The sequence below is a fragment of the Micrasema longulum genome, unplaced genomic scaffold (assembly GCF_059751315.1).
Source record: "Micrasema longulum isolate JH-2025_06_02 unplaced genomic scaffold, ASM5975131v1 h1tg001957l, whole genome shotgun sequence".
Lineage (NCBI taxonomy): Eukaryota > Metazoa > Arthropoda > Insecta > Trichoptera > Brachycentridae > Micrasema > Micrasema longulum.
The window spans coordinates 27,633-42,037 of NW_028279131.1; the positions used below are offsets into that span (position 1 = coordinate 27,633).

At 31.9% G+C, this 14,405-nt stretch overlaps 1 protein-coding gene across 1 annotated transcript; it reads right to left on the reverse strand.

The window, feature by feature from the left end:
* Positions 1–302: 302 nt before the first annotated feature.
* On the reverse strand, positions 303–10,063 carry LOC148273417 (lysosomal acid glucosylceramidase-like). The gene is made up of 5 exons (XM_088238741.1): positions 10,058–10,063; positions 9,496–9,612; positions 7,326–7,470; positions 4,866–4,927; positions 303–614 (listed from the first exon to the last, which is right to left on the reverse strand). The coding sequence occupies exons 1-5, from the start codon at positions 10,061–10,063 to the stop codon at positions 303–305; spliced, it is 642 nt and encodes a 213-aa protein (XP_088094867.1).
* Positions 10,064–14,405: the final 4,342 nt, after the last annotated feature.

Sequence of the window (14,405 nt, forward strand, 5' to 3'; positions counted from 1 at the left end):
ATCTTCGTGCTCTCTCTTGGAAGTAATAAATATTTTTTGTATTAACATACCATAGTTTTACAAATTTTACATTCCAAATCGGGTGTGAAAATGTCCATTTGAAGATTACAAAAAGAACGGATTCATCATTTAAAAAAATAAGAGAGATATATCAAGTCTTGTGTCCTATGTCGACTAGTGTGACATCACAGCCACACAAGAGTTAAGTAGAACGTAGAATTGACCTCACTGCATCTGATAACACCAAAATCTTTTTTTTTAATTGTGGACTGACTTGTTTATATGAGCATCGACATTTTATGTTATTTGATATCTTTAAATGAATAATTGACGTACGGATTAAAATAGGCAATCACTACCCCGGTATCTGGCCTTACGAAAGCCAGTACTTCAATGGATCCAATTCGTTTTATTACTTGCACTCTTTTAGATCCTCTCGGAACAAATTTGCTCAAGTGACCCAAGGCATAGAAGACGGGCTGCTTCAGGAACTCATCTGCATCAGGTAGGGCAATTATGGGAGCTTCTACGTGATTTTTTAACCAGTTTGGTCCTCCTTCCCTATTTAATACCAAGTTCCATTCAATCCACCCGACGAACCAGTGGTTGAAATTCTACAAAAAGAGATATAGACAATCATTGAAAACTCAATATGCATAGATATTTATTTATTTTATAAATTTCAGTAGTGGTTTGTTTGTCTTATTTGTTTCTTTTCAAAATAAGACAATTCGCTCAAAGTTATAAAATAAATATGTAAAAGGTTATAAAAAAAATGAATAATGGGAGTGGGTAGAAGTAAAATTGATTCGCCCAAAACCAGTATTGAGTCACCTGATCCACAAAAGTATAGTTTATGTAATGTTTTTGTTATTTTATTGTTAGTTTCAAAATATAGGTATACAGAAATCAAATATAAACACAAATACGTAGTGTTTAAAACTGTCTAAGCATTTTGTAATTTATCTTTTTTATTAAGTCTTTTTTATATTATATACTCACATGTAAAAAAAATATGTATACAGGTGTTCTTTAACCCTGTCACATCTCAAACCACGATGATCAGTATGGGCAAGAAGACATAATAGAATATTTAAAAAAATATTTAGAACACAGAAATTAAAAAAAATATATATGAAAAAAAAACAAATGGTTGCTTACTTCTGCAGGGGAGAAGCGAGGGGAGCGCGGCGCAGTGTCAGACTCCCCCTTTCCCCCTCCTCGTTTCACCTCTGCAGAAGTAAGCAACCATTTGTTTTTTTTAAATATTTTATTTTTTATAAATTTTATTCGTTCTAAAAAAATATTTTAATGTTACAATATGTCTTCTTGCTCATACTGATCATCGTGGTTTCGGATGTGCCAGGGTTTAATGAACACCCTGTATATAAAAGGCCATAAAAAATGTATAATGGAAGTGGGTAGAAGTAAAAGTATTGAATCATCTGATCCACAAACGTATAGTTAATGTTATGTCTTTATTATTTTATTGTACGTTTCATACTATAAATAATAAAGGTATACAGAAATTAAATACAACTACAAATACGTAGGGTTTAAAACTGTCTTAACATTTTGTAATTAAGTTTTTTTGTATATTCTCACATGTAAAAAAAAAAGATGTATTGTTAAGTGACCTCGGCACGGGTAACCCCAGTGAAGACATATTATTTTTATTATTGTTTATATTATATCTTCTTAATATGCGTTCATCAACTTAACTTTTTAACGTTTGTATAACTGCTACCTATTTTTGTTTATGAACTTAATTATATATATTATATATTTTTAAAATAGAGTTCGAATAATAATTATAATTTCAAGTACACAACTTAATTTTATGGAATAATATAGTATATTATTTAAAATATATATACAGGGTGTTCTTTAAACCCTGCCACATCCGAAACCACGATGATCAGTATCACAAAGAAGACATATTGGCACATTAAAATAAATTTTTAGAACGAAAAATAAAATATTAAAAAAAACAAATTGTTGCTTACTTTTACAGGGGAGAAACGAGGAGGGGTGAGGGGGAGTCTGATACACCGTCAACCACATGGCCATGCCCCCCTCGCTTCTCCCCTGCGATGTAAGTAACCATTTGTTTTTTTTAATATTTTTATTTTTTAAAAATTTCTGCGTTCTAAATATTGTTTTAAATATGCTAATATGTCTTCTTGCCCATACTGATCATCGTGGTTTCAGATGAGACAGGGTTTAAAGAACATCCTGTATGTATACTGTGTTATTCCATAAAAGTATTTATGATCATTTCTGTATCCAGGCAGATGAAGTATACAGTTCTGTGTGTGAAATAGAATTGGAACTCAAGATTCAGGTATAAATACTGATGGTCAAGATGATCGAAATACACTTCATTTGGTGTACCAATGTAGTGTCCTATGCATTACTGGATGCGAAAAGGGTACTGATAATGATGATCATGATTTTCGTGCATTTTTGAAGTTGAACAAAAACCATTCTTTGAAATGCATCTTGCGTCAAATCGTTTTGCGCTAGCAATATCAGTTAAGTGATTTTTCTGTTCTAAAATATTTTTGATTTCTCATTAGCATTACACAATTCCGTTTCATATTTTTTCAAAATTAAATATCTTATTAAAAAAAGGAATAACCCGAAGAGCCTCTTTCTCAAGGGCTTATCAGCAGGAAAGAAAGAAAGCATATTGAAGAAAGTTATGAATTTATGAATTATTCACCAAGACCCCAGACGAATTGAGAAAAAAACCTTTGTCGGATTTTTTTTCTGGCAACTGGCGGAAATTCCCCGCGACGCCATTTTCTCACCACAGTTCAACTGAGCCACTACGTCATAATTGTAGAACAACGACGCATGTAATTTTTTACAACTTTACATTAGATGGGTTTAATTTCTATTGACATTTTATGTCGCGACTTGATGAGTACAATAGTATACTATTTCTTCGAGTTTCTGGCACAAGTTGGTAACTACAAATTTTCTAAAAATGCGATGTCTTTATAAATGGCATCTAATAATTTTTATTTAAAAAACAAATTATTTTTTTTCGTACTTTATAAATACAATTTTTTTTTTCTTATATTCAACAAGTAGATTTTTTTATATATTCAACAATTTGAATATAAGAAAAAAATATTTGCAAGCAATTTTATTTGAATTAATGATTTGGTAATTAAAAGTGCAATATCTCACTTCTATAAAATTGTAGTTACCTACTTGTGCCAGAAACCCGACGGTTTGATACTTGGGATAGTCATATATACAGGGTGTTCATTAAACCTTGTCACATCCGAAACCCCGATGCTCAGCATGACCAAGAAGACATATCGGCACATTAAAATATTTTTTTAGAACAAATAAAATTTTAAAAAATAGAATATTAAAAATCGCAAATGGTTGTTTACTTCTGCAGGGGAGAAACGAGGAGGGAAAGGGGGGAGTCTTATACTGCGCCGCGCTTCCCTCACTTCTCCCCTGCAACAATAAGCAACTATTTGTTTTTTTAATTATTTAAAAAAAAAAATCTTTGTTCTGAATATTTTTTAAATATGCTTATATGTCTTCTTGCCCATGCCCTGTGTATCTGTACCCCGGAGGCATAAGACATCTTGTCTATTTTTACCAAAATGACATTTCAGTGTGGAACTTTGTAGAATTATGTAGAATTGATTTTTTTATTACATTGTACGCTTGATTGAGCAAATTAAGAAAATGTTAGTGCACAAAAAACTTTAAATTAAAAAACAAATCTTTAAAGAACCATTGAAAAAATCGTTTTCTGCTCTCTTATAAAGTTATCAAAATCTACATGATGTCCTATGCCTTCCGGGGTCATAAATGGAAAAACCTGTATATAGCCGTTTTAAGATTAAATATAACAGAAAATCGTCACAATGTATGCAAGAAAAGCGATTTGCTTATGAATGTTGATAAATCGAAAGTGATGGTTTTTGAAAGGGATGAAAATATAACTAAACGTGAGATCAGTGTGAACGGAGATATTCTGAATCAGTTAGAAGAATTTGTGTACCTGGGAAGTATGTTTACTGGGGATGGAAAGACCGAGAGAGATATTGAACGGAGGGTGAGTGCCGGGAACAGGGTGAACGATGCACTGAAATCTACCTTAGCAAACAAACGTTTATCGCAGGAGGCTAAACTAGCAGTTCACAACGGAGTTCTAGTGCCAACTATAATGTATGGGAGCGAAGTATGGAATTGGAAAAATGATAATGAAAGTAGTTTAAATGCGATCCCTTGGGCGAATGTGTGGTAAAACGATGTATGATAGGTGCACAAATGTCGAGATCCGTGAAGTGTGTAAGGCTGAGACACGCATTATCGACAGAATCAAGAAAGGGGTGCTGCGTTAGTTTGGACATGTAGAGCGAATGGACGGCGAAAGAACGGCTAAAAGGATCTACGATGCGAATGTTGATGGATGCAGAAAACGAGGAAGACCGAGAAAGACATCACACGATCAAGTCCATCAAATACTTGAAGATGGACATATCAAAAGTAGGAATAATCGGCGTGCGTGCATGATAAGATGTATGAATGTAAAGGAAGTGCGGTCTGTATGCCAAGATCGAGTTATATGGCGTTCTATCCTCTCTGCCTACCCTTACGGGGAAACAGCGTGATGGTTTGTTTGTTCGTAGAAAGTCGTCGCATTTTTCGCACATCCGTCGTTGTTCTGTGGTCCCGACGATTTGTAAAAATGTATTTTATTCATGTAATGAATTATTTTTGTGAAAAATTTTTTTGCAAGTACAAAGTCTTCCAGGAAGGAATCTGTCGAGACAATATTATAACATATGCATCTTATACTAAATAAATTAATTTGATAAAATTCTTACCTCAAAAATATCGTCTAGATACACTTCCATTCGCTCCCAATCTCCGAGTTGAACTCCAATGCCTCCGAGAAATAAAATAGTTACAAAATAATTAGCAGAATAAGCGAGTGATGAGATAAGAAGCATGATACATGAACAAAATGGAAAGGACATATTATTATCGTCTATTCAATTATGAACGACCCTAAATGCTTTTTTTTACAGAATATAAATCTACCTTCCTTTCTGTATAATTTTAAACGCCAAATATGCAATCCTTTTTAGTTATTCAATAATTTACGTTTACTCTAAACGCCAAAAGCTCTAAATTATTCTCCTAAACTATCCTAAACCAGTAGGATACTCTTGAAAGGCAATTGAACGTATATATATATTTTCAACTCTCACTTTCCTTCAATCATCCTTTACCGCTCCTTATCCATTTCCTTCTTTTCCTTTCCACTATCTCCTTGTTTTGTCCATATTTATCTTATTTTAATAAATAGTATATTTACTATTTATATACGAGTAGTTTAAACTTCAAGCCGTCGTCGCTTTATTACAGTATTATTTAGTGAATTCATATAATTGGATGGCAGGCCCTACTATGTATACATTTTATATTGTTTTTTTTTAAATATTCATTTAACCTGTACATCTGTTTGTATTCGAAATAAATAAAAAAAATATATTTATATATGGAAAGTAGCCAGCCTACAATTTTGAAAAACTGGGATATTGGTGTTATCGGGTTCATTAGCTCAATCACAAAACAACTATCGACGTGCTAATAAGCGACGTGACAACAATTTCTCACAATGGTTGTTTTTTGTATTCGCGATCACAATGGAATATCCGTGGGCACCTAATATTAAATGACAAAATATTTACGTGTTGCGACGTACAATCCTGCTGCGCAATCACATATTTGAATTTCACCGGAATAGATATGGAAAATATTCCAAAACTGCTATTTTTATTTATTTAAATATTATCTATCACGGCTTTATTGCCTTGAGCCGGCGGTTGGCAAGCCAAATGTCAGGAATAGCAGTCGCCTATTAATTGTAATTTAATTTTCACTTTTTTGTATTACATACTCCTTACTATTTTGCAAATACAACATAATGCATTCTTTTTTATAGTAAATGCCGATTTTTCGCCAGTGAGCTGTATTTATTTACGAAGAAAATAAAAAACAATCCGACACGAGCGTTGACTTAGAGATTACACACGCGTTGACTTATGACTGCGATATCTTAAGCGTGTTCATTATTGTTCATTGTGATCGCTCAAATGCTTAGCATATTTTTAAGCACGTCGATAATTATTTGTGATTGAGCTACAGGTAGGTCAATTCTATATTCTGCTAAAAACAGCCATACCGCTTTTGGACAAAAAACTGTAATAATCACCTTCTGAAAATGTCATGATTTCGAAATGTCACAAAAATCGATGTCACCTCATTAATTCATTAGTTGTATGAGATATTAGTTTTCTATTTTGCATATTTTAGGTTGTATGGTTAGCCAGACTTGTAAAATCACCAAAATTTCTTTACAACCTAGTGAAATTATTAAAAAAATTATCATCACTAATTAATTAAGTGATTCTTTAAATAAAGTACCCTTTTATAAATATAAAATAATATGATCAATACATAATGACACAGCATACATTAAAGCTTCACTAGGGCTGGCTGTTTTCTGCAAAATTAACATCTTAGGTTGTGTGTGGTCAGCCAGACTTGAAAAATTATTGAAACTGGTCAAATACATTATAATTTTTTTTTTTTGATTATTTAAAAAAAAAATTGTGCATTATTTATTTAGTATAAAAACTGTCTAACCCTTGTTTAGATTTGATTTTTATTTTTTTTCACAAAAGTTATCTCAGATTAACTTTTCTATGGTTGGCTGCTTTCTGCATAACTACTACGTTCAATGGCACTTTTAATAACATGGCGTTCACAATACTCTAGAACGTACCGTTTGTGAAGTTGAAAAAAAAAGTTTTGGCGTTCAGAATTGAATATACAATACATGAAATAATATAGAAATAATCAATAAATAGAAAAATCGGACTCATTTAATAAATTAATCCTCCCTTTTTCTTCAAAAAATTTGTTCCACAGAGCAAATTTTTCCTAAAATTACGATTTATTAAAAAAAATAATCGTTTTGAGGTTGGCACTATTTTCGTAAAGGCCGTTTAAAAATATGAGAGAGAAATAAGAAGTCGAATTAAATTCCGACATAACTGTCAGTTTAGGAAACGAGTGGCTAGATGCTAACAAAAATGTCGCTAGATTCTGCCCTATTAACATAAAAAAATATCTAGGCGTAAGAAAGTTGCCACTATAAAAAAATAATTAGTCTTCTCCTCACTGCACTGGTTCAATGAAAGGTTAAAAAATAGTTCAAGTCGGTCATTTTATTAAGCGCACAGCAAAAACGCAATATTTTCAAAGAGTTTTCTTACCTATACAAGCTTCGGTCCCAATAATATAGGCTTTGGGGAAAAGTGCTTTGGTTGCATCAATAACATATGGACTAATGACATAATCAAAATACCAATGTAGGCCGATACCATCAATGTACTCCACGGCACCTTTGTTCAATGCCATCTGAAGAGATAAAATTTTGGGTGTTAACATAAGATGTGTCCATTTTTTCTTAATTTTAAAATTATCACCAAAAGGTAAAGGAAGTCATTTGAAAGAAAATATTCTGCTCTACTAGACAGTGTTTTTTCTTTTACGTTACATATTTTAGTCTTCAAAATGGAATGCCAAGTAGATGAAAGGGAGCAATTTTTCCACCTTCTGTTCGCATTTAATTGAGAGAATAAAACTTTTCACGATATTTGCGCAGAAAACTCGTTGATGGTCGAAATTATCATTTTTAAAATTAAAAAACCATTGACGAGCTGGGGTTGGATTCTCTTTGTATTCCAGACAATACAGAATAAGAAAAGCCCGAAAAACCACTAATAACAACTGTACGAGACGCGTTTCTGCCTCGTATAAAGAATAGTGAGACTGTAAAAATCTCGGCAAGGCGCTGGTATTCTACTGCGAGCTGCGATAGGTATCAGTAGCCCGTAGGTATGAATATTTATTTCAAATACTGTCGGCTGACGGTGGCGGCTAGCAGGTTGTAAATCCGATTCTGGATTCGGCTGAGTCCAGGAAAGGTGCAGTGAAGATCTGAAGACGAAGTGACGAAGTAATCGGGCAGAGTAGAGTTAAAAGAGAGTGTTTACTGTTTTCGATCGATGTCTTTATTTCTCACATGTGCACATATTTATACAAGGTTACAAAATCTGACCCTACGGTTAACTTAGGTATGGGAATGGTGCCGGCCCCCCACTCTTGTCAAGTATTCTCCCGAGCGGCCAACGTAAATAGGCGCCCTCTAGCCCCGTTCCTCCATTGCACAATCGAGCGCCGACTAGAGTGGACGTGAAAAGGCCGCTAGCTTGACACGCTACGCTCAATTCGTCCTTTATACGGCAGCGGCCGGTTAGACACGGAATTAGCCTCGCAGACTCATACATACTAGGTTACATATTAAATACAACTAAAATAATGATTGAAACATTTATACTAACATACAATAATAAAAGAAAGGATTATGGCGTCAGCTACAGTTATTAATAAAAGATTATGGTTGACCTTATTGAAAACTTATAAATAAATATTCACTGGGCAAATATCGCGAGAATTTTCGACACCTTCTGTTACAAATGATTAGACTAAAGATGGGAATACATTATTGATTAATTTGTTGTAAAATAATGAAAGAGGATACATTATTACACCCAATATATGAATGCTGGGAAGCCGCAAGCCATTAAGATATTATTTGACTCCAGTATTTTAGAAAGTTAAAATAACTAAGTAGACACATAGAATTAAGAATAGTCCAGAAGGAGCGTAGAATCATATTTAAAAACATCGGACTGTGTTAAAAAAACCCCCCTTTGCCACACTTTCACCGCGTAATATTGCCAGATCACGAAAAGTATAATCATAACACAAATGTAAGATGATTATATATATTTTTTTAAGTTCTCTAAAATTTTTTTGTACACCCGGAAACATTAATAGACACAACTGAGTAGATAAAGAAAGGGTCATTTAATAAGGGTTATTGAATTAATGAACCTTGAACTTTAAAAATGTAACAAATTTTATTTTAAAAGCGGATATTTTTATATTACGTTAAATCATATATAATGAGCAAAGTAGCGTAAAAAATTTGACTACCCTAGCAACACTAATAAAATGTCCATTTTGTTTTCATTGACATTCTGACAGATATAAAAACAGTTTTTTTTTAAGAAATGCATTTGCAACTTACACATGCATTTGCTACATACACATGAAATGTGATCCCATCCTATTTCCTCAATATCCAAGCAGTAAGTCTACACTTTAAAATGACACTACACGGCATAGTTGAATTCAAATCGGAAGTTGCGTATTGAGCAACGTCTACAAAGAAAATAATGGGTCAAAACGTAAAACTACTCTTTTAAGAGTACTTTAGTAGCCTTCTGTTTGATGCGCGTATACGGTTTCTGGACTGTTCTTAATTCTATGAGTAGACATTTCAAAATCATCTACAAATCTTAATGAAACATTCACCAGTTGTATCCACCATGGAAGAAGTATTCTCTGATCGTCCAATGCTATGATTTCAATATGCGAAAATTCAGGATTATTCCTAATAGTTGGACCAAAGTGTTCTGTTAGCCATTTGCCCTGGAACAATTTTTATTCATTCACATTAGCTTTAAAATTGGAACATTATACTTCCAAATTAATGGCTAATAAACTTTTGTTTTATTGCCAAGTACATCGTTTCTCAACATCATAACAATGAAATTGTATTTTATATATTTTTGACACTTGTTTTTTAAACATACACACATGGGTAGACCCTAACACTATTATAACAGCCACTCTCACACACACCCTCAGACTTTCACCCTCACAATCAATCTCTAATACATATCCCAGAAACCGTCCAATTTTGCCCGCTTTTTTGCAATTATGTTGATTTTCTCCAAAAAAATGTATTTTGTGCTTTACTTTTTAATTACTATGAATGACCGTGGTAATAATTGATTTGGGTTGCAATTGTAAATTCAGTCATATTTAAATGCGATTTCAAGCAATTTAAAATTTTGATGGCGGGCAAAATTACCTCCATGTTTGCCCGCAACCATTATTTGCTAAACTGTAGCTCATATGGCGTTCTTGTCTAAGAACTACTTTATTAAATAATTAATTCAAGGGCAGAACTGTCGTTTGAGCATATTTTCAATGGCCAACTAATAAAATATTCGTCTAAAAACCATTGGGCAAATTTACCCACCGAACTCTATTTGTTTTCATACAAGCAATTAATAGGTCTCAGGGTTGTCAAAATCTGGTTGATAACTTAAGAAAAATTAAGAAATCTTGTTTATTTTAAGAAATGTTTTATTTAAGTACACATACCAATAATCCTAGTCTTTATTATCTAAATGTCAATTTTTAATATCGGGTAGGTTCACACATTTTTCGAAATGGCAAATACTTATATCTATGTTGTCAGAAATAATAACTATTTTAGGAATATAGTTAACGAACAACTAAGAAGGTTAAAACTAGACGACATCAATTTTAAAAATTAATACTTATAAATTATTTCGGAATCAAAGTCCATAGCTACGAAAGTGAAAAAATATCATTTGAGGGTGGATAATAATGGAGACTGGTTGACTCCAGATTTAATGAAAATGATTTCATATAGAAACAAATTGTATACCATGCAAAAAATAAGAAATGCTTCAGAAATTATTAAAAAGCGATATAAGGAATATAAAAACACATTATCAAATGAATAAAGAAAGACAAAGAAGAATTACACTAAATTATCCACAATAATGATAATATTTTTGAAAATCTAAAATACCTAATGTGTGCAAAACCTTCATAACAGTTTTAATTTAATTTAAACTAATTGTTAAAATAAGAAAGTGACAACCCTAAGACATTTTTTCGTTTGGGCAAAATTGACAACCCAGAGGCTCAACTTATGGCCCATTTCACATGTGCAGCGCGTATCCATGCGACATCGCATAGTCAGTAGAATTGTATTTGTGTGTGTGAGAAGGGGATGGGGACTGCGGAACTATTTCATTCCTAAAGTATCGATTCGAATATTCGAATATCGATTCGAAGTTACGGGATCATGTATATATATAAATATACATACAAATTTCATTTGTATGTGTATATATATAAATATACATACAAATTTCATTTGTATTTTCCAAATTATATACCTGACTTCTTTAAAATTTCATAACCTTGATTCATTGAAACACAGAAAAGATATCTTCAATCAGATCCTGCTTTACAAAACTGTAAATAATAAATTTGATTCCCCAGAACTAATTAATCTACTTGCATACCATGTCCCCTCTAGACGCACTAGACTGATATTTTTTATCTTCCTAACATTAATTCTGAAGATGTTTTTTAAATTAACTTAAACTTACTGTCTTTTTTTTTAAAGTTGCTTTTCATCGGTTTTTTGAATCCCTTGAAATATGTAGGTACGTAAATATATTTTACCTTTAAAAAAAATGGTTTGTGCACTTGATCATGTTTTTTTATTCTTTTTTATTTTAACTCTTACTTTTTAATTACTTTAAGTAAGTTTTTTTATTAATGTTAATATTATTTCCATTTATGTAAATACTAACTAGAAACTTTTAACATAACTTTTTTACTTCGATTTTAATTATTTAATTACTTTCATTTATGTTTTTTTTCCCTTACAATATTGTACTTAAAAAATTCAAATAGTTAATTGATAAACTTAGCATGTAATATAATATGTAAACTTCACCGGTCCATTAGAGTTAACTCTAAATTTATGTACTATAAAACCACATTATTAACACATTATGGAATTTATACAATGGTTTCAATATGTCGGTACAAATATATACATTTATATATAATGTGTACAATTACATTATGAGGATAACTTTTACTGTACAATAATAATATTTATGCTAAGTACCTACTTGTTACAATGTATCAGTATTATTGTACATGTTAGGGAGGGGGACTAAATATATTGTGTGAGGGTGTGTATTTACTAAATATATTGTGTATTCATGTATGGGTGTGCATATATGTGACAATGTGTAGTGAATATAAGTTGACTTATTGAACAATGATTTTCAAAAAATAATTGTTTTTTTCAAACCTTTATGAGGAAAGCTATCAACCACCTTATCAATCGATTTAAAATTGTTAAGAATGCTCTGGCCTAAAATCCAAATTCAAAAATATGTAAAAATTTCAACAAAGTAATAAAAAACAAAAATATAAATATAAATGTAAGTACTCATATACACACATACGATTACATCATTAAATTATTATTGAGAATAATATTCCGGCACCCTCCAACATACCCGTCAAAACAGCTGTTCCAATACATGAAGGTGCTGGATATGAGACAACTGTACCTAAAAGAAGCACTTACACGCTTTTGGTCGAACAATGAGGAGAGGTCTCAGCAAAATGTCCGTACGAGGTTTTCCCAAAGCATGAATTATGACATACCCAAAACCCGTACGACTTTTGCTCTTTCTTTTGCTTTTGGAGGATCTTTGTGAACACCATATGCTCCAACTAGGTAGCGGACATAGAATGATGATGATGATGATGACTTTTGATAGGTTGACTATCAAACAATTAGTAAAAAGTTAGTACAAATACCGCTTTTTCGCTATTTCGATCAACTCTATTTGATGTTCAAACGTGTATCTTGAAAAGAATTGGTCCAAAGAAAAAAAATATATGAACATTTTTAATAAATTTTATTTTCTTAGGCTTTCATATTTTTTATATTAAATCTATAGGGACGTAATTAAGAGCAAAAAAACTCTTTTTTTTTTAAATTGCGGCATGAGCGGTGGTCGTTCAAGGTCACACACGGTTTTACTAACCTTTGGGAGCCTGAAGGTGAAAAAATTCCGCGAGCGCCTGAGGGGGTACTACGAATACCCCGCTAAAATGCTATAAATACGTCTTAAAAAAATATTTTAAAAATGTCTTTATAATTGTCATGGTATTGTTTATAAAACTGGTTCATACTATTTCCAGTTTTCTGCGAAATTCATACATTTTTTCATAAAATACTGCTGCGATAATATTTTATATGGCAGCGCGCTCCTCCCGCTGCCACGTTTTGGATACCACTGATTGAAATTACGCCACTAGCTAGCGGGGCGGTACGGCGGGCGGTCGGGAGAGGGATGAGCGAGTTCGTAAACCATATACAGCGTGTTTGTTAATTTATTTGAATTAATTTTAAAAACTAATAATATTTTACAAAATAATATAGAAAAAAAATCACACAGCTCAATCTTAATGTGTTTAAAATTGTTGGTATGTTTCCCAAATAAAATACAATAAAGTATAACACGGCACGAATTCCTTTTATCGGTTACATAGGTAGATATATTATACAATTTTACAGAATACGACGACTAAAAATAATACAAAATAGTAATTTCTATTACTCCACAGTAACTCCATGGCAAAAAAACTTTGAAAAATCACTAAATCGATTTAAAAAAAATTAAGTACAATAAAAAAAAACTCAAGACCTTAAAAAATCTAAAATACGAAATTAAAAAACTTGAAAATCAAATAATCAAGAAATAAAAACTCAAAAATCGAACAACGCCGTGTAAAAATTTATATAATATGCAAAATTAAAATAAAAAAAGTTAATTTGGACGTAGGACTAATTATGTTATGGGAACGTGTTGTTGAAGTAGAAGGTAGAATATTGCTCCATTGGTAACCCGATTTAGAAGCGAAGACGTTTTCTCCGTCATTTTGGCTGTTTTCTTCTAAATTAACACTATCCTGGTCGAAATAATCAGATTCATCGTAATCTTCGATTACAAAGTCATCTGTTTCAGAAACATCATCTGAAGATTTTAACTCTAAATCACTGTCATCACTGGAAGACACTTCAATATCCGTATCGTTTAGAAGCTGCTCAATAACATCATCCGTCAATTTTTTTCTACTCATTTTGAGATTGGTGAAGTAAAAAAAGGTTTTATAAATTTTAAAAAATTCACTTATTATTCAAAAAACACCTTTGTATGCAAAATCCAATGCGCAATATCCAGATAGCTAAATATAAAAATTATGTTTATTTGAAATTATTAGTCATAATAATACTTTTTTCTAAACATCCTTAGCATGCAAAATCTTACTCGCGTAAACTGGAAATTGACCGAAGTATCAAAGATCACTAAACTGTGGAGCAAATAGCAAATGAATTGTGATGCATGCTGTTTGCGCGGGGGGGAAACAAAGACAAATGTGAATTATTATTAAAAGAGTTCCGCGGAAAAATATTTTAATATCTTCGATACATTTGTAACATAATGGAGTAGAGTTATGCATAAAATGAAATCAATATGATGATTAACAAAAAAGGTATTGAACAAATATGCTACCTGGGA

What these genes read in the sequence shown, in the direction of transcription:
- LOC148273417 (XM_088238741.1), bottom strand. An exon ending in TGGGACCGAAGCTTGTATAG is followed by an intron (nt 4,928 to 7,325) that starts GTAAGAAAACTC and finishes TATTTCTCGGAG; the next exon opens with GCATTGGAGTTCAACTCGGA. An exon ending in ATCTAGACGATATTTTTGAG is followed by an intron (nt 615 to 4,865) that starts GTAAGAATTTTA and finishes CTCTTTTTGTAG; the next exon opens with AATTTCAACCACTGGTTCGT.